The 23,957-nt window shown below is 44.0% G+C and overlaps 1 protein-coding gene across 1 annotated transcript; it reads right to left on the reverse strand.

Annotated features, from left to right (window-relative positions):
- Positions 1 to 21,159: 21,159 nt before the first annotated feature.
- Positions 21,160 to 23,417, reverse strand: LOC147899879 (laccase-13-like). The gene is made up of 3 exons (XM_087377126.1): positions 23,356 to 23,417; positions 21,841 to 21,969; positions 21,160 to 21,749 (listed from the first exon to the last, which is right to left on the reverse strand). Exon 3 carries the CDS (start codon positions 21,673 to 21,675, stop codon positions 21,160 to 21,162), a length of 516 nt encoding a protein of 171 aa, XP_087233252.1. The 5' UTR covers positions 21,676 to 21,749; positions 21,841 to 21,969; positions 23,356 to 23,417.
- Between the last annotated feature and the right edge of the window lie 540 nt (positions 23,418 to 23,957).

The following is a 23,957-nucleotide window of genomic DNA, read 5'->3' on the forward strand; positions in this document are numbered from 1 at the left end:
TTGCAAATCCAAAAGTCTTCTAAAGATACTTTTAATTCTAAAAATCTTTTGTAACTACTTAGGATTTATGACTTTAAGGCTAGTTGAAAACTTTGATTACAACAAGTTCCATAATGGATACTTAATGTTTATAGAGCTTACTACAACTTCATCCTAGTTGAAGGTTATAGTATAATTCAGAATGAATTGCTTCATTTATTTATATGATTGTATGGCTAAGATAGTGCAATAACATATCCTTAGAACATATCCCTACACACATACACAACAAGACAAAGCACCCATAGACGCGCGCATAGACGCGTTTCATGAACTAAATAAAAAACTTATGGGCGCGTCTATTTGCACGTCAGGAGACCTGCGTCTATTTGCGTGTCTATATATCAGACTTACGCGCGTATAGATGCGCACAAACACGCGTAAATAGACGTGCTTATAAACGCTTTGATAGACGCAGGTATAGACGCAAGTCGAACAGACAGATGCGAATATAAACGTGTATTTAAACGCACTGATAGACGAGCCTTTTTTTTTTAAAAAATTTTACAGAATACTGTGTATGTTGTGTATGCTATATAGTTACAAGAATCCCATATCCACATTCTGTAATTCAATTCTTACAGCCAACCGCATTTTAATTACAATTCCAAATAAAATATTACAACTCCAAAACGCAATAAAATTGAAAGCTCAAAAAGTGCTTGTATATACATATAGCACGAAGCTAAGCCACGTCATGTGGCTCCAAGTACAAAAAATAAGGAAGCTAAGCCATGTCATGTGGCTTCAAGTACAAAAAATAAGAGGAGTCTATATACAAGAGGCACGAAGCCAAGCCAATGGCTTTAAGTACAAAAAAGAATAGTAGCACTACTTCTACGACTAATCCTCACTGCCTTCCACGCTCCCTTCTGCGCTGCCTTCTGCGCTCCCTTCTGCACCTCCTTCCTCGTCTTCCTCGTCGTCTTGTGCAGGGGCAGCCTGTAAACAAGGGACAACATATATCAATGTATGAAAAATCAAATCTTTACTTATAATTTTGGCATTATTTAATTACTTTCAAATACCTGGGGGGCCTGTCCAGTAGCTCGGGTATATTGCTCCTCAGTAATCAACCCATCATCATAGAAGTGCCTCCATGTATCTCCTCTGCGATGGTGGCAGTGGTAGGCTGTCTCCACTGGAGTAGGGTATCTGCCCACGATCTCAAGCTGCATGACCGTGATACACTTTGTGGAGGGATTAGTACAAAGAAACAACCAACCTCCTAATAAACTACATAAGCAATATAATTTGAGATCGATACTTACAAATTGGGCCTCCCATGATTCAACACCCCCTGCTCCAAAATGCGCGCTCCCATACTCCTCCATCTGGATCCTCCGTGCCTCCACGTGCTGCAGACTGGGCTCCTCCCTCGTTGACTTCATTGCCTTCTTCCACTCACGCTTCTGAGCGGTGTGGGGCGAGCCCCTTGGAGGTTGACCTGCCTCAAGTCGGGCAAGCTCCGCTAGTGCCTGCCTCTTAAGGGAAGATCTTTTATTGCTAAGTATCGTAACAATCTTTGACTTCCCCCATTTATCTGTGAACTGGCGATTGGGGGGGTTAGGATACCTAGAGCGAACAGTAGCGAGGTTCTCATCAACCAACCTCTTTGGGTGGTCTTTATAGTGGATAAAGCAATCTCTGTAATTGTTAGCAATTACAGAGCGCATGAAGGCCATGATGTCCTTCCCCCGCGCATCCATCAAGATGCCTCCTGTCTGAGTGATGTCATAATAAATCGTACCATCACCCAGAGGCACGTCTAAATCATCGGAATCATCATCCTCCTCACCGCCACATGGCCCAAAGCACTGTGCCATGCATCCGCCACCGCTCTCCTTGCTACTACGCCTGCCACCCTGTCGTGTCGAGCTCGTACACTGGCACTCGTAGCTGGGGACTGCACGGGACTACGCTGACCACTCGTAGCTGGAGAACCGAGTCTCGATAGCTAGGGAGTACGTCGACAGCTCGCCGAGGCAGAAGGACCTCGATCCTGATGGCATGGGGGAAGGGGCATAAGACGGGATGGCAGAAGGGACATAAGACGGCATGGGAGAAGGGGCATAAGACGGTACGGGGGAAGGGGCATAAGACGGCTGTGCGGACTCCGCTGGGGTGATCTCAGGTGGTGTGGGGTGGCTCAGAGTCTGTAGTGCCGACTCCTAGGGAGTGTTAAGGGTACCCGTCATGTACCCGTATAACTCCGCAGGACTAGGAGGGTGCCCTAAAATGTTATATAAATCCTTCCATATCGATTCACGCGGATCAGTTGAGCTAGAAGCACTTCCTCCCCACATTTAAACTGGAAAAAAATAAACAAATCTATTACTTTGGGAGATGAGAAGAAAGGGGAAAAAAAAAAAGAGGCTCTGTCAGAGCGCGTCTATAGACCCATCTAATCTTCGCATCTATAAACGCGTCTAACAGAGCGTTTAACAAATCAAGTAAAAGCGCATCTAACAGTCCGTTCATCAATCCGTCTAACAGTGCGTTAAAAAGCTCGTCTACCACCGCATCTAACAGTCCGTCCAAACATCCGTCTAATAGCACGTCTAAAAGCGCGTTTAACTATTCGTTTAAAACTCCGTTTAACAGAGCGTCTGTGCGAGCGCGTCTGTGTGCGTCTATAACAAGCCAGACGCACATATAGAGGCGCCTGTAGACGCGCATTTAGACGTGCCCTCAGACGCCTCTATACACACGCTCCGACAGTCGAGAATACTAAAAAGTCGAAAAGGGCGTTTCACCTAACAAAAGAATGTGTCACTCATACCTAGATGCTGCGTTTCGTGGATGCGAGAAAGTACAAAACTGGAAAGAGCAAGCAAGAACAACTTCAAAAGGACTTACTTGGAAAAAGGTATGGAAGGATCTTTCTTTTCCAAACTTGTAGGTACGGTCCCTTTGTCTTGAGTGAAAGCTTGGAACTGTGTATGGGAGGCTCTCTCTTAAGCTTCGAATCTATAGAACTGCTGATAAAGAAGGAAGAAAGCTGCTCGCGAAGTTTAAGTAGTCAAAAGAAAAGCAAAGCGAGCGGCGCGCCGAAAAGCAGGTTTAAAAGTCGCGTCTATTAGTGCATCTATAGTCACGTCTGAATACACAGAGTAGATGCGTCTATAGTCGCGTCTATTAGCACGTCTACGGGTGCGTTTGAATACACAGAGTAGACAGGCATTTAGACGCGCAGTTAGACACGACATTAGACGCGAAGATAGACGTGGCGATAGACGCAACACAGAGTTTTTAAGTTAAGCATTTGAAGAAGAGCAAATTTGGTGGGTTGTTTGTTTGTAGGATGTCTCCATCTTCAACAAGCAGCTCTAGTGAGGATGAATCCCTCCGTATCCACCATCGCGAAATGTGGTTGGAGCAAAAAATCAAATGTCTGTGTGATCGATGTCGAGGAAACATGTATCGTGCACGCAGGATTACGCTCAATCATATCTCAAAGTATGGAGAATGGGATGTGACCGTAAACAGGGTAAGGATTTGTAAGTTAAGGTTGATTGAGATACCTATGGGTGTTCATATGTTTGAGTTATAATGATCCCGTTTTAATTTGATACAGGATGCAGTGCCACACCCGCACATGTTACCCTATGCCCGTCGTGAGGAGGCGAAGCGTCGGCGATATGAGGTGGGATCTTCAGGAGGGACCGTTACGGATGCATGGAGTGATGGTGATAGTAGCCCTCCACCATTACCTCATGAAGCCGTGGAGGAGGAGGTGTTTGATGATATGGTGCGGGATTTATATGTCCATCAAGGGAGGGATAATAGCATGGAGCAGGATGATCTTTTTATCACAGCATCGACTCCACTGTTTGAGGGGTGCACATTCTCTGTTCTACGTGCCTCCCTTGAGTTACTAAACTTGCAAACCATCTATGGATAGAGCAATGCAAGTTTGAATGCATTTCTCAATTATGCTAGTGGGTCAATTACTCGAATGCTTTTCCTCATTTATGGTCTTCACGTGCAGGCTATTATGTAAAATGCTTCCAAGGGAGAATAAATTACCGACCTCAAGAGATATGGCAAGGCAACATGTGACCTGTCTTGGAGGATTAGATTACAAGTGCATCCATGCATGTGTCAACGATTGCGTTCTGTTTCGTGGACTATAGAAGGATGCAAGAGAGTGTCCTACTTGTGGAGAGGCAAGATATAGAGTAGATCTCAAAACCTTGGATGTGCCTCGTAAGGTATTGCGACATTTTCCCATAATCCCTCGCATCCAACATATGTTCAAGTGCAAATCTATTGCAGAGCTCATGTCATGGCATTCCTCCCATCAATCAACCGATGGCAAGTGGAGAACTCCCGCGAACTCTCCTGCGTGGAAGCATATTGAAGACACATGGCCAAGCTTCAAGGAAGAACCTAGGAGCTTGAGACTTGGATTGGGTATGGACGGTGTGAACCCATTTGGTCTCAAAAGCACATCTTACAGTGTATGGCCAGTGGTATTGGTGAATTACAATCTTCCACCCTCTATGGCTATTAAGAAAGGACATGTCATGCTGTCCCTTCTAATTCCAGGGAAACATAAAGTCAAAAACCCTGATGTTTATTTGGAGCCTTTGATTGATGAGCTAGAGATACTTTGGAGAGGTATCGAGGTGCATGATGTGAGCAGGCCTCCCTCGTCACGAGACTTCAACTGCAAAGCAGTCTTGATGTGGACGATGCATGACTTCCCAGGCTATGGCGAGTGTTCAGGTAAGCATTGCATTTTTAAATTATGAATAGGCACCTTCCACTCTTAATTATGAATAGGCACCTTCCAATCCTAAACCCACCTTCCACTCTTAATTGCATCTATTGTTTCAGGTCTCACTACATCGGGTTACCATGCATGTCTTGTTTGTGGTACTTCGCTAGTTGCCTCACGGGCAGACGCATTGAATAAGGTCATCTATGAGAATCACCATCGATTTCTCCCACCTGATCATCCTAGATATGTTGCCCCTTGGAATGAAGTCCTCCCACAATCACTCACCGCGGGAGATTGGATGAGAATTTGGGACGCTTCCATGACTCCTCCACCACTTGGCATGAGCCGGTAAGGATTTGTAACTATTGGCTGGAAGTAAAGATTGGCTATATTGGTTGAAAGTGAAGATTGCACGCTAACACTTTATTTTGTTTAGATACTCCATCTTTTATCGTTTACCATATTGGTCCCACCTCAAGATCAATCACCTGCTCGATCCCATGCATATCTTCAAGAATGTGGCATCTACCATTTGGGAGCATTTGAATGGGACACGAGATTCGGCAGGCATAAGGGAGGATCTACGTACCACAGGGAGGATGCGTGAAGCTTGGCCTCAAGAGAGACCAAATGGGCGTGTTTTTTTACCTCGTGCACCGTGGATGTTATCAAAGCTAGAGATGGCGACAGTGAAGCGCGCTATTACTACAATTCGTACTCCCACTGGATGCATGAGGTGTTTGAAGGGAGCCTTTACAAAGAGCAAGAAAAGAGATGTAGAGCAGTTATATGGCTTGAAATCTCATGATTGGCACAAGATGCTCCAAGTAAGTATTTTATATGCATAATATCTTTTTCCTTTCAAATTTGTGAGTGAATAGCTATAAGCAACTAATCAACCACCTCCTCGCGGGTTCAGTTCATACTACCTACTAGCATTCCACGTAGTGCATCAAAGGACGTGAAAGATTGTATTTACAAGATGGGCGAGCTTGTGAGGTATGTGAGCTCAAAGGAAATAGATCCCACCACGCTTGAGAATGCTCGAGTTATGTTAGTGGAGGCGGTTTGTTTAGTGGAGGAGACATTTCCACGTTCTATTCTCACAAGCCAACTACATCTCATAGTACATTTGGTGGATGAGATTGCTATATGCAGTACTATACATGCACGATGGTTGTTCTTCCTCGAGCGCTTCATGAAGACATTGAAGGGCTTCGTGAGACAAAATGCAAGACCCGAAGGTAGCATGGCCGAGGGTTGGTTGGTACAAGAGTCACTTGTATATATTTCTGAGTTTCTTGTTGATGTGGATAGCTCTCTCCCACGACTATGGAGAGATGATGAAGACCTAAGGATGACCTCTATTGTGCCTCCAGGAAAAGGACGCAACAAAGTAATGAACACGGAGTTGCGTAATAGTATCAACCTCTTTTGCGTGCTTAATAGTGATGTGATGAAAAGATGGGTGACAAGATACGAGGATGCAAAGGCAAGAAGATAAGAAGAAAGGGTCCTCTTTCGTACACACCACGGATCTCGTGTGCCATACCCTCATCGTCTAAGAGCACTTCCAAAGGATATTCATGTGGATTGGCTACTTGATGAAATGGAGAAAGCAGAGAAAGACGAGGGGATGCATATCATAATGGAAGAATGGGAGTATGGTAGGGGATGCATGAGCAAGGTCGGTATATAGAATGTTATGCATAAGTTGGGAGGTTTTTATAATTTAGATTGCTTATTTAATTGATTTTTTCTTGGTGTAGTGCACTATGTTCAATGCTATATGGTGTGAGGGCAAGCATTTTCGAACACAACGGATTGATGATAAGAGAAACACACAAGATTGCGGCGTCATTGCTAGCTTTGAGGGAGCCAATGGAGCCATGGATGATTATTGTGGCATAATCCAAAATATCATTATGCTTGACTTTCGACGCTTCTTTGTGTATGTTTTGGATGTAAAGTGGTTTAAGGACGTGGTGGAAAGAGGCCCTAATGCAACAATCAAACGCCATGCAAGTGGCTTTGTAACTATTGACTCCACAAAGTTTTGGCAAAGTAGGAAAGACACACTAATACTACCGCAACAATGTGAACAGGTACTGTGCACACACATAAAAATTACTCGCTTTTAAATATTTGATGCAAGAAAAGTAACATGATTGTATTTGAGTTTGAATTAGGTTGTCTATCAACCAATGGTGGATAATAATAGGTGGTGGCATGTCATACCTATTATGCCACGTTCCAAAGTGATGTATAGTACATTTACTAATATGGAGCGTATGGAGGATGATCATGGCCATGGACATGATGATGACCGTGATACAAGAGAGGAGGATGATCATGAGATAGGAGATATAGATATTGAGGCCGGAATTACCCGTGAGGACGAGCCTACCATTGGAGATCTTGATTTCGATGAGCACATGAGTGGCACAAGTAGTAGTGGGTTGAATGTATTTGTAGATCTAAACACTTGTTTGGATTTTGAAGTAGATAGTTTGGCAAGGGTTGATCTCATTGAGGATGAGATTGAACCGTAGCCCCATAATTAATATTGGCAAAACTATTTTACATATTGTCTCATTCTCCTCATTTCCCTTAATTCTTGTATATGTGGGCTTGCAAAAAATTATGTGCTTTGGTAATCATGGGCAATGTTTGGAAAGCAATGATGTACACCAAAATCTCACTTTCTGTATTCTCTGGAGCGCATCTAACAACGCGTCTAAATGTGCGTCTGATTCTCAGTGTAAACGGGCAAATAAACGCGCAAATACACGTGCAAATAGATGCGCTAATAAACGGGATGTTAGACGGGTCCGTATTTTCTCAGGTCTAACGCGCAAATAAACGCGGTGATTGACGCGCAAATAGACGAGCGTTTAGTTATGCCCATAGACGTGCCCGTAATTTCTCTACTAGAGCAACGCCTATAGACGCGCCCGCTATTTTGCACGTCTACCAAGCGCATCTATAGTTGCTTTGTGTTGTTGTGATACATGTATGAGTTAAACATAAATACAAACATGTGTCATTGATGAGGGTAGGTGTATGTTAAGGTGTGCCATTTTTTACTATATAGTACTGTGATCTCTCTAAGATCACACCATCATTATAGCACATGATCATGCCACCACCCTATATGCATGCATGCATACATCCATACATACATACATGGAGAATGGCATCAGATAGAAGATTGTGCAAATGGACACTCGTGCCATTCTCCATGTGAGCTTGTGGAGAATGTGGCACTAGTGCCATTCTCCACAAACCCAGATGGATATCGTAACTAGTACCATTGTCCATGAACTGGTGCCAATCTCTATGTGAGTCTTCAAATTTTAAATTTCCCTATGGAGAATGGCACTCATGTAGGTTTATGGAGAATAACACCAATGCCATTCTCTAAAAACCCACATTCATACATACATACATACACGCATGCCTCAAGGGGGTCATTCATCATATCTAACTCTATCATGTGAGTTCAACAGATGGGTTTTTGTTAATTCAATTACTTATAAATTTATATATACATAAGTAAATTAAGGCCCAAGGATTAATATACGAAAGGGTTTTTTATTACAAAAGTTTTAGAAGCTCGTAAAATGTAACATGGACATTTGGGAATAGTGGTTTAGGTCATGAGACCTAAAGTTTCACTAGAGAAAAAAACATCACATATGTCACATCAAATTAATTTATAGACATCACAAATGGAATATGAGGCCATAGGGGTACCATTGGCTTACTTAATTTTATGCCAAATTTTTGAAAAGCCTCGATCATTAGCATAGGTATCCTTCATAGGCTCAAAAGAATCTCCCTTGATGATTGAGAGATTTATTAAGCTTCGTCGTTGGCTCAGTGCATTGGCAACTACATTGTCTTTGCCTGGTTGGTTAATATTACATCATCGGTTTAAAATGGTCAATATAGGCAACCCATTTTATGTGTAATGCTGAATCCAATTGATCCAGATGGATTTAGAGAAGAAGATGAAGATCACAATATGAGCCAAGAGGAATATGTGCATAATGACATCATATGGGAGGAAGATGGAGATCACGATATTGAGGAAGAAGATGATGATCATCAAGAATCACCCGACTTTATTGAAGAAGATGATCAAGTCTATGGTGAACGTACGATGATGATGTAGGAGATCAACTCAGTATAGAGTTGGAGATAGACTCGTTTGGCACACTAGACTTGGCTCAAGATAAAGCCAAGTCTCAAACATAGACATGAATATATGAGCTTCGAACTTGATGTACATGCTCTTGTACTTTTATTCTGTCAAAGGATCAAACATGTACATGCTCTCGTATTTTTATTCTCTATGAGATCAAACATGTATGAAAATTTAAAAAATTTTATCATTGGAAAAAACTAACTTTTAAGGCCTATATGAGTAAAAACATCTCAGGAAAATGTCGCTATAAAATAGTATCTCAGTGTCGCTATATAGCGACATTTAAACATCGATACATAAATGTCACAATAGGATCCGTGTGCAGTAGTGTAGCAAGGGGCATTTTCAAGACAGTCAAATTGGGCTTCTTGATGGTAGGGCACACACATGAGGACATTGATGCAATGTTCAGCAGGTTTTCTGAGAGCTTGCAGGTGGGACAAACATTCACTTTCCAGCATCTGATGGATACATTCAAAAAATGTACATCATCTTCACTGGCACCATTTGTTCTTACACGGGTTCCTAACTTCAAGGATTATGTGGATGGCTACCTATGTGATGGGCAAGAAATGCTAGTTGGACATGCAAAGCCATTACGATTTCGATTTTACATGCAAGGTGACAGACCAATGATGCAGTACAAGCTGCATCCAAAATGACCGAATTGGATGCCCATTGAAGGGGGAATTGAGCTATGAAAGAAAGATAGTGAGGGTCGATCATTGTTGCCAATAGGTTGTCCGGATATACTGCCAATGGCTGCATTTGTGAGAGATCACTTGCAAGTAATATCAGGGATAAAGGATTACATTAAGTTTTGGGAGAGATGTTCAAGTGGAAAGAATGCATCGTATGAGTCCTACATTAGGCCAGTGATAGACTATTGGAAAACCATGATCGGTGAGCTCGAACAGGAAAACATCTCAAAGATAGGAGTGTATAGAGAGTTTTGGCCAAGAACACAATCTCCTGATGAGGAGGATGATATAGATGCTTGCATTAATGATTTCCAAGTCTATGAGGAATGGAATGATCACTATTGTGGGCCTGTAAAAGGTAAGCCAAGGGAACAATTTAGACCAATGGTGGATGTTAAGCAAGGTGACTTCGTCTTCGTAAGGCCATCAGATCCTATATACCCCATATGGCTTCTCGAGGGGGTCACTATGTATAAACCCTCTATACCACGTGCGTTCAAGGCCTATTTCTAAAATCCCTTATCTGTAAATTTTTCATTAATAAAATGTACCCCTTTTCTATACAAATCTGTAAATTTTTCCCAAAACTATTTTAAATAGTCCCTTATGTATATTAATTTCTGTAAATTTTAGAAATAAAAAATATCCTTCTGTTGAACTCACGTGATAGGGTTACATATGATGAGTGAACCCCCCGAGTATGGCTTGGGGTTGCCATATCAAGTGCTGAGATGGATGCTGCTTCTCCTAATTTCAAGAAATTATTAATTTTGTATTGGGCACCATCAGTTAAGAGAAAGGGGCTCAGTGATGTAGATGCCTATGTTGATTGCTGGAATGAGTATTGGGCAGAGAATAGGTTGGATCCACAAGTATGGGAATGTATTGATGCAATTGTCTGGTCATGAACATCAAAATCCATAAATAGACCCAAGAAGATCAAGATTCCACAGAGTGTATGTATGAAAGCACAGGAGAGCTTGCTTGGTATCAGAGCATAGAAAATGGTGTCAATTTTCTCCCTCTTAATCTCCCAAATTTCCATTGTAAGTTGTGTTCTCATGTGATGTTTCTCAATTGGTGTTATCTTGTCAATGGGTATTTGCACATTATTATTTTTATGAAAAGCATAAAGAAATTGTACTAGCTACATGCCTGCAAATGTCAATTATTAATGGGAAGTAGTAATCAAAAATACATTCTCTTTTACATGTCTCAAATACAATCAAAAGTGCTACTTCGTAGAGCTCTTTTTGCCTCTCTTGCTTGATTGTGTTTTGTCTTTCTTCTTCTTTCCTCTCTTTTTTGCCTCCACTTTATCTTTTCAGCTATTTCACTTTTATTCTTGCATTATCTGGATTTGTATATTAAATTCACCACGAATATGTGAGAATTTTTTGACTTAAATTGGGTGTACATACTCTTAGATTTCTTATCTTTAAAATGATTTGACTTATAGTGGAAAATAGTTTTCACAACAAGACAAAGCACCCATAGACGCGCACATAGACGTGTTTATTGAACTAAAGAAAAAACTTACGGGCATGTCTATTTGCGCGTCTATTTTCGTGTCTGGAGACCCACGTCTACTAATGCATCTATATAGTAGACACACGCGCGTATAGACACACATTTAGATGCTTAATAAGACGCTCTTATAAATGCATTTATAGATGCAAAAATAGACGCTTGTCGAACGGACAGACGCGTATATAGACGCATTTATAGACGCGCTTTATACTATTTTTTTTTAAATTTACAGAATGCTGTGTATGTTGTGTATGCTATATAGTTACAAGAATCCCATTTCCACATTGTGTAATTCAATTCTTACAGCCAATTGCATTTTAATTACAATTCCAAATAAAACATTACAACTCCAAAACGCAATAAAATTGAAAGCTCAAAAAGTGCTTGTATGTACATATAGCACGAAGCGAAGCCACGTCATGTGCCTTCAAGTACAAAAAATAAGGAAGCTAAGCCACATCATGTGGCTTCAAGTACAAAAAATAAGAGGAGTGTATATACAAGAGCCACGAAGCCAAGCCAGTGGCTTTAAGTACAAAAAAGAGTAGCTAGCACTACTTCTATGACTAATCCTCGCTGCCTTCCACGCTCCCTTTTGTGCTCCCTTCTGTGCCTCCTTCCTCGTCTTCCTCATCGTCTTGTGCACGGGCCTATAAACAAGGGACAACATATATCAATGTATGAAAAATCCAAGCTTTACTTATAATTTTGGCATTATTTAATTTCTTTCCAATACCTCGGGGGCCACTCCAGTAGCCCGGGTATACTGCTCTTTAGTAATCAACCCGTCATCATAGAAGTGCCTCCATGTATCTCCTCTGCAATGGTGGCGGTGGTAGACTGTCTCCACAGGAGTGGGGTATCTGCCGACGATCTCAAGCTGCAAGACGACACAATTTGCGGAGGGATTAGTACAAAGAAACAACCTCCTAATAAACTACATAAGCAATATAATTTGAGATCGAGACTTACAAATTGGGCCTCCCATGATTCAACACCCCCTGCTCCAAAATGTGCGCTTCCATATTCCTCCATCTGGATCCTTCGTGCCTCCACATGCTACAGACTGGGGTCCTCCCTTGCTGACTTCATTGCTTTCTTCCACTCACGCTTGTGAGCGGTGTGGGGTGGGCCCCTTAGTGGTTGACCTCCCTCGAGCCTGGCAAGCTCCGCTAGTGCCTACCTCTTAAGCAAAGATATTTTATTGCCAAGTATCATAACAATCTTTGACTTGGCCCATTTATCTATGAACGGGCGATTGGGGGGGTTAGGATACCTAGAGCGAACAGCAGCGAGGGTCTCATCAGCCAACCTCTTTGGCTGCTCTTTGAAGTGGATAAAGCAATCTCTGTAATTGTTAGCAATTCTAGAGCACATGAAGGCCATGATGTCCTTCCCCCGCGCATCCATCAAGATGCGTCCTGTCTGAGTGATGTCATAGAATATCATACCATCACCCAGAGGCACGTCTAGATCATCTAAATCATCCTCGTCCCCACCGCCACCCCTCCCAAAGCACTGTGCCATGCATCCCCCACCGCTCTCCCTACTACTACGCCTGCTACTGTGTCGTGTCGAGCTCATACGTTGGCCACTCGTAGCTCGAGACTGCACGGGACTACGCTGACCACTCGTAGCTAGAGAACCGAGTCTCGACTACACAGGAGTACATCGACAGCTCTGCGAGATAGAAGGACCTCCTAACGGCATGGGGGAAGGGGCATAAGACGGCATGGTAGAAGGGGCATAAGATGGCATGGGGGAAGGGGCATAAAATGGCATGGGAGATGGGCCTACGTTGTGTAGCCGGCTAAGCTGTGCTGACTCCGTTGGGGTGATCTCAACTGGTGTGGGGTGGTTTGGAGTCTATAGTGCCGACTCCTGGGGGGTGTTTAGAGTACCTGTCATACACCCGTATAACTCCGCAGAGTAGAAGGGTGCCCTAAAAGGTTATATAAGTCCCTCCAAATAGAATCCTGGGGATCAGGTGAGCTGGAAGTGCTTCCTGGTCACATGTTGAACTGGAAAAAAGAAAAAAAATCTATTACTGATGAGCTGAGAAGAAAGGGGAAGGGAAGAGAGGATTACTGTCAGAGCGCATCTATAGACACATCTGAATAGCGTATCTATTTTCGCATATGATAGTGCATCTATAGATGCGTCTGTCTGTGTTTGCAAATAGGCTAGACGCATGTTTAGATGCGCCTATAGACATAGTTTTAGACGTGCTTTGAGACGCGCCTATAGACGCGCTCCGACAGACGGACTTTTCTAAAAAGTAGAAAAGGACATTGCGCCCGACACATAAACATGACACTTATACCTAGATCATGCATTTTTTGGATTTGAGAAAGTACAAATCCAAAGAGAGCAAACTTCCAAAAAAGATCAACTGCAAAAAGGCTTACCTTGGATAAAGGTATGGAAGGTTCTTCTTCTTTTTCAAAGTTGCTTCACCTCCTTGTTCGTCCTCCTCTTCTTTAAGCTTGGAAGTAAGTGTGGGTTTCTTCCTCTTAAGTGTAAGCTTGGAAGTAAGTATGGGAGCCTTCCTCTTAAGCATCGAAACTGTGGATCTGCTAATAAGGAAGCAAGCAAGCCACGCAAAGCATAAGTAATGTGAAGAAAAGCTTTTTCTTAAGCATCGAAACTGTGGATCTGTTAATAAGGAAGCAAGCAAGCCATGCAAAGCATAAGTAATGTGAAGAAAAGCAAAGCGAGCGTGCTAAAAGCAGGTTTAAAAGCTGCGTCTATAGGCACGTCTAATAGCACATCTATAGGCGCGTCTAAATACATAGAGTAGACGTGCATTTAGACGTGCTTTTAGATGCGCACCACAGAACAAACAGACACGCTTTTAGATGTGCCTTTTGGACGGGCCATAGAGTTTAAAATTAAACATTTGAAGAAGAGCAAATTTGGTGGGTTGTTTGTTTGTAGGATGTATTCATCTTCAACAAGTATCTCCAGTGAGGATGAATCCCTCCGTATCCACCATCGCGAAATGTGGTTGGAGCAAAAAATCAAATGTCTGTGTGATCGATGTCGAGGAAACATGTATCATGCATGTAGGATTACACTCAATCACATCTCAAAGTATGGAGAATGGGATGTGACCATAAACAGGGTAAGGGTTTGTAACTTAAGGTTGATTGAGGTACCTATGGGTGTTCATATGTTTAAGTTATGATCCTGTTTTAATTTGATACAAGATGCAGTGCCACACCCGCATATGTTGCCCTATGCTCGCCGTGAGGAGGCGAAGCATCGGCGATATGAGGTGGGATCTTCAGGAGGGACCGTTACGGATGCATGGAGTGATGGTGATAGTAGCCCTCCACCATTACCTCATGAAGCCATGGAGGAGGAGGTGTTTGATGATATGGTGCGGGATTTATATGTCCATCAAGGAGGGATGATAGCATGGAGTAGGATGATCTTTTTACTGTAGCGTCGACTCCATTGTATGAGGGGTGCACATTCTCTATTCTACGTGCCTCCCTTGAGTTACTAAACTTGCAAACCATCTATGGATGGAGCAATGCAAGTTTGAATGCATTACTCAAGTAAGCTTTAAAGTCTATTTTGCAAACATGGTGAATTATGCTAGTGGGTCAATTACTCGAATGCTTTTCCTCATTTATGGTCTTCACGTGCAGGCTATTGTGTAGGAGAATAAATTACCGACCTCAAGAGATATGGCAAGACAACATGTGACCTCTCTTGGAGGATTAGATTACAAGCACATCCATGCATGTGTCAATGATTGCATTTTGTTTCGTGGACTACATAAGGATGCAAGAGAGTGTCCTACTTGTGGAGAGGCAAGATATAGAGCAGATCTCAAAATTTTGGACGTGCCTCGTAAGGTTCTACGACATTTTCCCATAATCCGTCGCATCCAACATATGTTCAAGTGCAAATCTATTGCAGAGCTCATGTCATGGCATTCCTCCCATCGATCAACTGATGGCCAGTGGAGAACTCCCGCGGACTTTCCTGCGTGGAAGCATATTGAAGACACATGGCCAAGCTTCAAGGAAGAACCTAGGAGCTTGATACTTGGATTGGGTTTGGATGGTGTGAACCCATTTGGTCTCAAAAGCACATCTTACAGTGTATGGCCAGTGATATTGGTGAATTACAATCTTCCACCCTCTATGGCTATTAAGAAAGGACATGTTATGCTGTCCCTTCTAATTCCAGAAAAACATAAAGTCAAAAACCCTGATGTTTATTTGGAGCCTTTGATTAACAAGCTAGAGATAATTTGGAGAGGTATCGAGGTGCATGATGTGAGAACTAGGCCTCCCTCATCAGGAGACTTCAACTGCAAAGCAATCTTGATGTGGACGATGCATGACTTCCCAGGCTATGGTGAGTGTTCAGGTAAGCATTGCACTTCTAATTATGAATAATGAATAGGCAAAGGATGTGGCACCCTAAACCCACCTTCAACTCTTAATTGCGTCTATTGTTCAGGTCTCACTACATCGAGTTACCATGCATGTCTTGTTTGTGGTCCTTTGCTAGTTGTCTCATAGGCAGATGCACTGAATAAGGTCATCTATGAGAATCACCATCGATTTCTCCCACCTGACCATCCTAGATATGTTGCCCCTTGGAATGGAGTCCTCCCACAATCACTCACCGCAGGAGATTGGATGAGAATTTGGGACAGTTCCACGACTCCTCCACCACTTGGCATGAGCCGGTAAGGGTTTGTAACTATTGTGTGCTATATTGGTTGGAAGTAAAGATTGCCTGCTAACACTTTATTTTGTTTAGATACTCCATCTTTTATCATTTACCATATTGGTCCCACCTCAAGATCAATCACCTGCTTGATCCCATGTATATCTTCAAGAATGTGGCATCTACCATTTGGGACCATTTGAATGGGACACGAGATTTTGCAGGCATAAGGGAGGATCTACGTACCACAGGGAGGATGCGTGAAGCTTGGCCACAAGAGAGACCAAATGGGCGTGTTTTTTTACCTCGTGCACTGTGGATGTTATCAAAAGATGGCGATGGTGAAGCGCGCTATTACTACAATTCGTACTCCCACTAGATGCATGAGGTGTTTGAAGGGAGCCTTTACAAAGAGCAAGAAAAGAGGTGTAGAGCAATTATATGGCTTGAAATCTCATGATTGGCACAAGATGCTCCAAGTAAGTATTTTATGAGCATAATATCTTTTTCCTTTCAAAATTTGTGAGTGAATAATTATAAGCAACTAATCAACCACCTCCTCGTGGGTTCAGTTCATACTACCTATTAGCATTCCACGTAGTGCATCGAAGGACATGAAAGATTGTATTTACAAGATGGGCGAGCTTGTGAGGTCCTTTACATGATACAAAATATGTTGCGTATCAATGCTCCATGCAAGTTTGAATGCATATTGCTAATATGCTGTACTTTTTCATTTCTAGGTATGTGAGCTCAAAGGAAATAGATCCCACCATGCTTGAGAATGCTCGAATTATGTCAGTGGAGGTGGTTTGTTTAGTGGAGCAGACATTTCCACGTTCTATTCTCACAAGCCAACTACATCTTATAGTGCATTTGGTGGATGAGATTACTATATGCGGTACTATACATGCACGATGGTTGTTCTTCCTCGAGCGCTTCATGAAGACCTTGAAGGGCTTCGTGAGACAAAATGCAAGACCCAAAGGTAGCATGGACGAGAGTTGGTTGGTACAAGAGTCACTTGTATATACACAACAAGACAAAGCACCCATAGACGCGCGCAGAGACGCGTTTCATGAACTAAATAAAAAACTTACGGGCGCATCTATTTGCGCGTCTGGAGACCCGCCTCGGGGGGGTCAGTGGTCATATGTAACCCTGTCACGTGAGTTCAACAGAAGGATATTTTTAATATCTAAATTTTACAAAAATTAATTTACATAAGGGAGTTTTTTTAATGATTTTGGGAAAATTTTACAGATTTATATAGAAAAAGGGTACATTTTATTAATGGAAAAATTACAGATAAGGGATTTTACAAATAGGCCTTGAACGCACGTGATATTGAGGGTTTTTACATACTGACCCCCCCGAGAGACCCGTGTCTGATTGCGCGTCTATATATCAGACTTACGCGCATATAGACGTGCACAAAGACGCATAAATAGACGCGCTTATAAACACTTTTATAGATGCGCGTATAGACGCAAGTTGAATAGACAGACGCGCCTGATAGACGCGCCTTTTTTTTAAAATAAATTTTACAGAATACTGTGTATGTTGTGTATGCTATATAGTTACAAGAATCCCATATCCACATTCTGTAATTCAATTCTTATAAACCGCATTTTAATTACAATTCCAAATAAAATATTACAACTCCAAAACGCAATAAAATTGAAAGCTCAAAAAGTGCTTGTATATGCATATAGCACGAAGCTAAGCCACGTCATGTGGCTTCAAGTACAAAAAATAAGGAAGCTAAGCCATGTCATGTGGCTTCAAGTATAAAAAATAAGAGGAGTCTATATACAAGAGGCACGAAGCCAAGCCAGTGGCTTCAAGTACAAAAAAGAATAGTAGCACTACTTCTACGACTAATCCTCGCTGCCTTCCATGCACCCTTCTGCGCTCCCTTCTGCGCTCCCTTCTGCACCTCCTTCCTCGTCTTCCTCGTCGTCTTGTGCATGGGCCTGTAAACAAGGGAAAACATATATCAATGTATGAAAAATCAAATCTTTACTTATAATTTTGGCATTATTTAATTACTTTCAAATACTTGGGGGGCCTGTCCAGTAGCTCGGGTATACTGCTCCTCAGTAATCAACCTGTCATCATAGAAGTGTCTCCATGTATCTCCTCTGTGATGGTGGTGGTGGTAGGCTGTCTCCACTGGAGTAGGGTATCTGCCCACGATCTCAAGCTGCATGACCGCGATACACTTTGTGGAGGGATTAGTACAGAGAAACAACCAACCTCCTAATAAACTACATAAGCAATATAATTTGGGATCGATACTTACAAATTGGGCCTCCCATGATTCAACAACCCCTGCTCCAAAATGCGCGCTTCCATATTCCTCCATCTGGATCCTCCGTGCCTCCACGTGTTATAGACTGGGCTCCTCCCTCGCTGACTTCATTGCCTTCTTCCACTCACGCTTGTGAGCGGTGTGGGGCGGGCCCCTTGGAGGTTGACCTGCCTCAAGTCTGGCAAGCTCCGCTAGTGCCTGCCTCTTAAGGGAAGATCTTTTATTGCTAAGTATCGTAACAATCTTTGACTTCCACCATTTATCTGTGAACTGGCGATTGGGGGGGTTAGGATACCTAGAGCGAATAGTAGCGAGGGTCTCATCAGCCAACCTCTTTGGGTGGTCTTTATAGTGGATAAAGCAATCTCTGTAATTGTTAGCAATTACAGAGCGCATGAAGGCCATGATGTCCTTCCCCCGTGCATCCATCAAGATGCCTCCTGTCTGAGTGATGTCATAATAAATCGTACCATCACCCAGAGGCACGTCTAAATCATCTGAATCATCCTCCTCCTCACCGCCACATGGCCCAAAGCACTGTGCCATGCATCCGCTACCGCTCTCCCTGCTACTACGCCTACTACCCTGTCGTGTCGAGCTCGTACGCTGGCCACTCGTAGCTGGGGACTGCACGGGACTACGCTGACCACTCGTAGCTAGAGAACCGAGTCTCGATGGCTGGGGAGTACGTCGACGGCTCGCCGAGACAGAAGGACCTCCTGACGGCATGGGGGAAGGGGCATAAGACGGGATGGCAGAAGGGACATAAGACGGCATGGGGGAAGGGACCTAAGACGGTACGGGGGAAGGGGCATAAGAAGGGGCATAAGACGACTGTGCGGACTCCACTGGGGTGATCTCAGGTGGTGTGGGGTGGCTCGGAGTCTGTAGTGCCGACTCCTAGGGAGTGTTAAGGATACCCGTCATATACCCGTATAACTCCGCAGGACTAGGAGGGGCCCTAAAAGATTATATAAGTCCTTCCAAATCGATTTCCGTGGATCAGGTGAGCTAGAAGCAGTTCCTGGCCACATGTTGAACTGGAAAATAGGAAACAAATCTATTACTTTGGGAGCTAAGAAGAAAGGGGAAGAAAAAAGAGGCTCTATCAGAGCGCGTCTATAGACCTGTCTGATTTGCGCGTCTATAGACGCATCTAACAGAGCATTTAACAATTCGTTTAAAAGCGCGTCTAACAGTCCGTCTAACAGTGCGTTTAAAAGCGCGTCTAACAGTGCGTTTAAAAGTCCGTTTAACAGGGCGTCTATGTGAGCGTCTACAGACGCATCTGTGTGTGTCTGCAACAAGCCAGACGCACGGATAGACGTGCCTGTAGATGCGCTTTTAGACGCGCCTATAGACGCGCTCCGACAGACGAGAATACTAAAAAGTCGAAAAGGACGTTGCGCCCGCCAAAAGAACGTGATGCTCATACCTAGATCCTGTGTTTCCTGGATGCGAAAAAGTACAAAACTGGAAAGAGCAAGCAAGAACAACTTCAAAAGGACTTACTTGGAAAAAGGTATGGAAGGATCTTTCTTTTCCAAACTTATTTCTTCTCCTTGTTCGTACTCCTCTCCTTTAGGCTTGGAAGCAAGTGTAGGTACGGTCCCTTTCTCTTGAGTGAAAGCTTGGAACTGTGTATGGGAGGCTCTCTCTTAAGCTTCGAATCTATGGAACTGCTAATAAAGAAGGAAGGAAGTCGCTCGCGAAGTTTAAGTAATGAAAAGAAAAGCAAAGCGAGCGGCGCGCCGAAAAGCAGGTTTAAAAGCCGCGTCTATAGTCGCGTCTATTAGCGCATCTATAGTCGCATCTGAATACACAGAGTAGATGCGTCTATAGTCGCGTCTATTAGCGCGTCTATAGGCACGTTTAAATATACAAAGTAGACGCGCGTTTAGACGCGACGATAGACGCGATGTTAGATGCGACTATAGACGCGGTGATAGACGCAACACAGAGTCTAAATTAAGCATTTGAAGAAGAGCAAATTTGGTGGGTTGTTTGTTTGTAGGATGTCTCCATCTTCAACAAGTAGCTCCAGTGAGGATGAATCCCATACCCAACAAGCAGGAAATGCCTGTGAGCTGCCTACGTTCCCTCAATGCTCCGAAATCATAGATGCCAGCATAATTTCCAATTGGCATGCTTCATTTTGAGCCATCTGAATGGGCATTCTTTAGGGCTTTGTAAATTCTGGTGCTATCTACCAATTCCAGTCTCATGGGTTAAACTTCCTGAATTTCTCAGCCCTATAGGTTTGAGAGATGGGCAGCCATTGAGTGGGAACAAATGCAATACATTGACGCACTTGTGCCTGAGTGTGCTGAAGACTATTGGTGTAGCGAAATTCAAATCCTGTAAGGCAGCGCGTGAACGTGCTGTGGGCGGTGTTGATTAGGGGTACTACGGGGTACTAGTGAATTTCCATTTAATAGCGTTCAATCTAAGATTCCTTGCACTTTGTCACTTCGGTTGCGCAACAATGTGTCCACTGTCATGGGTGCATGGGCTTTTGACGTTTAATCTGTCCACTGTCATGTGTGCATGGGCTTTTGACGTTTAATCTGCTTTCTTCCAAGTACAGGGGACGTGGTTCAATTCAGAAGCCATGGTCGATCGGACACTGGCACGATTTGCACGCTAATATTAAAATCGAGGACTTTCACTTTTGTACCGAGTGCTGCTGTAGGGATGTCGGACGAATTGCCGCCAGTATAATTGAAGGGGTAAGGTGGGTTGTCTGGGAAATCGGCTTCATACGCTCCGGCAATGTTGTTTTAATAAGCCTGTACATACAAGCAATAATATTACAGCTTCAAGGACATCGACAGCGTGAAGAAAGAGGTGTGCGAATTTCCTGGCAAAAGCGTTTGTGTGAATAGATGTATGCGTATTCCGGTGTTACAGAATAGCAAGATTATGGGCGCAGCGGCACGATATAAACTTAGTAAAATGCTACCTGCAGCAAAGAGATGCTTGGTTCGCTGAACGTCACGTTGTTTATTGCCGTCTTCAACGTGGTTCCAGTACCATTGAAAGGCTGGCTGATGTAACTGAGAGTGTAAAACAGATTTTCATCGATCTTCATGGGGATATCGTAATAGAAGTAGCCTTTGCTCTCATATTGCCCCTTCAAATTCTGAGTGAAATCGGCGACATAGTCCTTGTCATCGTAAGCAGGAAACGTTGGGAGCGACATTTCATCCACGCCCAGTACACCAGCTCCGTTGTAACTGAGTATGGCAGTGGTCGGCGTAGGAAGATATGCGATCAGGCTGTCGTTTGCCGGGGAAAACACAGAAGCTGCAATGAAGTAGTTACTGATGGGCCGATCAGCAGTCAATAAAACATTCGTGGTTTGCCCAGGCGCAAGAACTACTACATCGGTTGTTAAAGGCTGCGTGTATTCAGCGTCTGCTTCCACTACAACGAGAGAGTGATTGGCCACGGCGAAATACATTTGGACGTTGAGGGCAGCATTGATTATTCGCAATAGGTAAGTCTTGTTTTGCGTAACGTTGAAAATCGAGATGTCTGCACATGACAGATCACAAACGCTTCGCTCAATATCTCCAAACATTGCGATTCTGCGAAGAGAGTTTGAGCCTTGAAAGGAAACCTCTACCGTCTAGAGAACAGTTGCTCGGGTAACCGGGTTGTCCGTTGATTGTTCTCGCGTCCGAATGATTGTATCCTCTACCTGTCGAGAGCGCTTCATCAATCACCGCCTCTACATCAGCATTCCACCATTCTCCTGCAACATCATGTCAAGATCAGGCCTCTGTGCAATCAGCCTATTTCTACACCGCCTCTACATCACCATTCTCCTGCAACATCATGTCAAGATCAATCACCGCCTCTACATCAGGCCTCTGTGCAATCAGCCTATTTCTACGGTGGACGGGCTTTGGACGGACATGTGGCGCTGGCGGTGTTGATTAGGCGCCCCCATGGGTTCCTCGCATGGGGGTTTGCATAGCAAGGAAAACGCTGATCCAGCGCTACCAGGAAACGTGGGGAAGGGCTCCTCGCCTGCAGCCTACCCCATGTGGCCAATTTCCAAACGCAAGAACAATTTATGGGGCCAAAATCACCCCGCTGTTGGTGATCGCTTGTCGTCAGACGACTGGTAGTTTCCGGAAGCCATGAACCCCTACCTACTGATCGTTGGCCCCTGGATCCTCAAGGACGGGGTAAAACCCTGCATTCCCACGATATACCCAACGAGCAGGAAATGCCTGTGAGCTGCCTACGTTCACCCTCAATGCTCCGAAATCATAGATGCCAGCATAATTTCCAATTGGCATGCTTCATTTTGAGCCATCTGAATGGGCATTCTTCAGGGCTTTTGTAAATTCTGGTGCTTTCTACCAATTCCAGTCTCACGGGTTAAACTTCCTGAATCTCTCAGCCCTATAGGTTTGCGAGATGGGCAGCCATTGAGTGGGAACAAATGCAATACATTGACACACTTGTGCCTGAGTGTGCTGAGGACTATTGGTGTAGCGAAATTCGAATCCTGTAAGGCAGCGCGTGAACGTGCTGTGGTCGGTGTTGTTTAGGGGTACTACGGGGTACTAGTGTTTCCATTTAATAGCGTTCAGTCTAAGATTCCCCGCAATTTGTCACTTCGGTTGCGCAACAATGTGTCATGTGTGCATGGGCTTTTGACGTTTAATCTGCTTTCTTCCAAGTACAGGAGACGTGGTTCAATTCAGAAGCCATGGTCGATCGGACACTGGCCGCCAGACGGCTCAGACTAGCTCCTATAACATCGTGATTCGTAATACTCTGGCACCTCTTCACGAATCCGGACTCATGAGTCCGGAGAGTGTGGTGGACCGACAACCGTCTCCACCGCTCTGTGAGGCATTCATGATTCAAGTCGATTTCCCTCCCCGTGCGACTACCAGGGCGGAAGTGCTGGCATTTGCATTTGCTCGACTAGCAGTGTGAAATCGCTACTGATCTCTCTCTCGTAAGTCCCAACAGACAACAGTCATAACTGAAACCATCTCACTTCATCACCTTCTCCCTGTAGCTTTTCTTCTTCTTCAATTCAACCGTTTCCATCAACTACACTGCTACAGCTTCCGAAATTGCGAATTGGATTCCTTGCTATAAGTCGTAAGGTAGGTACCTAGTATGATCGGTGACAGTTCAGCGGTCGGAGCGATAAACGGGCTCTTCGCAGTCGCTTTAGGTTTTGAGAGAGAGGAGAGAGAGAGAGGAGAGAGGGAGGAGAGAGAGAGGGAGGAGAGAGAGAGAGGGAGGAGAGAGAGAGGGAGGGAGGAGAGAGAGAGAGCGAGGGAGAGAGAGGGAGGGAGGAGAGAGAGAGAGAGAGAGAGAGAGGGAGGAGAGAGAGAGAAAGAGGGAGGGAGGAGAGAGGGAGGGAGAAGAGAGAGAGGGAGGGAGGAGAGAGAGAGAGAGACGGAGGAGGGAGAGAGAGAGAGAGGGAGGAGAGAGGGAGGAGAGAGAGAGAGAGAGGGAGGAGAGAGGGAGGGAGGAGAGAGAGGGAGGAGAGAGAGAGGAAGGGAGAGAGAGGGAGGGGAGAGAGAGAGAGAGAGAGGGAGGAGAGAGAGAGAAAGAGGGAGGGAGGAGAGAGAGAGGGAGGAGAGAGAGAGAGAGAGAGAGAGAGAGGAGGAGAGAGAGAGAGAGAGAGGGAGGAGAGAGAAGGAGAGAGAGAAGGAGGAGAGAGCGAGAGAGAGCAGAGAGAGAGACAGGGAGGAGAGATGAGAGAGA

This window comes from Dipteris shenzhenensis, chromosome 7, assembly GCF_047967505.1.
Source record: "Dipteris shenzhenensis isolate YYH24624 ecotype China chromosome 7, Dip_SZ_1.0, whole genome shotgun sequence".
Classification (NCBI taxonomy): Eukaryota; Viridiplantae; Streptophyta; class Polypodiopsida; order Gleicheniales; family Dipteridaceae; genus Dipteris; species Dipteris shenzhenensis.

Coding starts and splice junctions, on each gene's coding strand:
- LOC147899879 (XM_087377126.1), bottom strand. CDS start 21,675: ATGTATTTCGCCGTGGCCAATCACTCTCTCGTTGTAGTGGAAGCAGAC.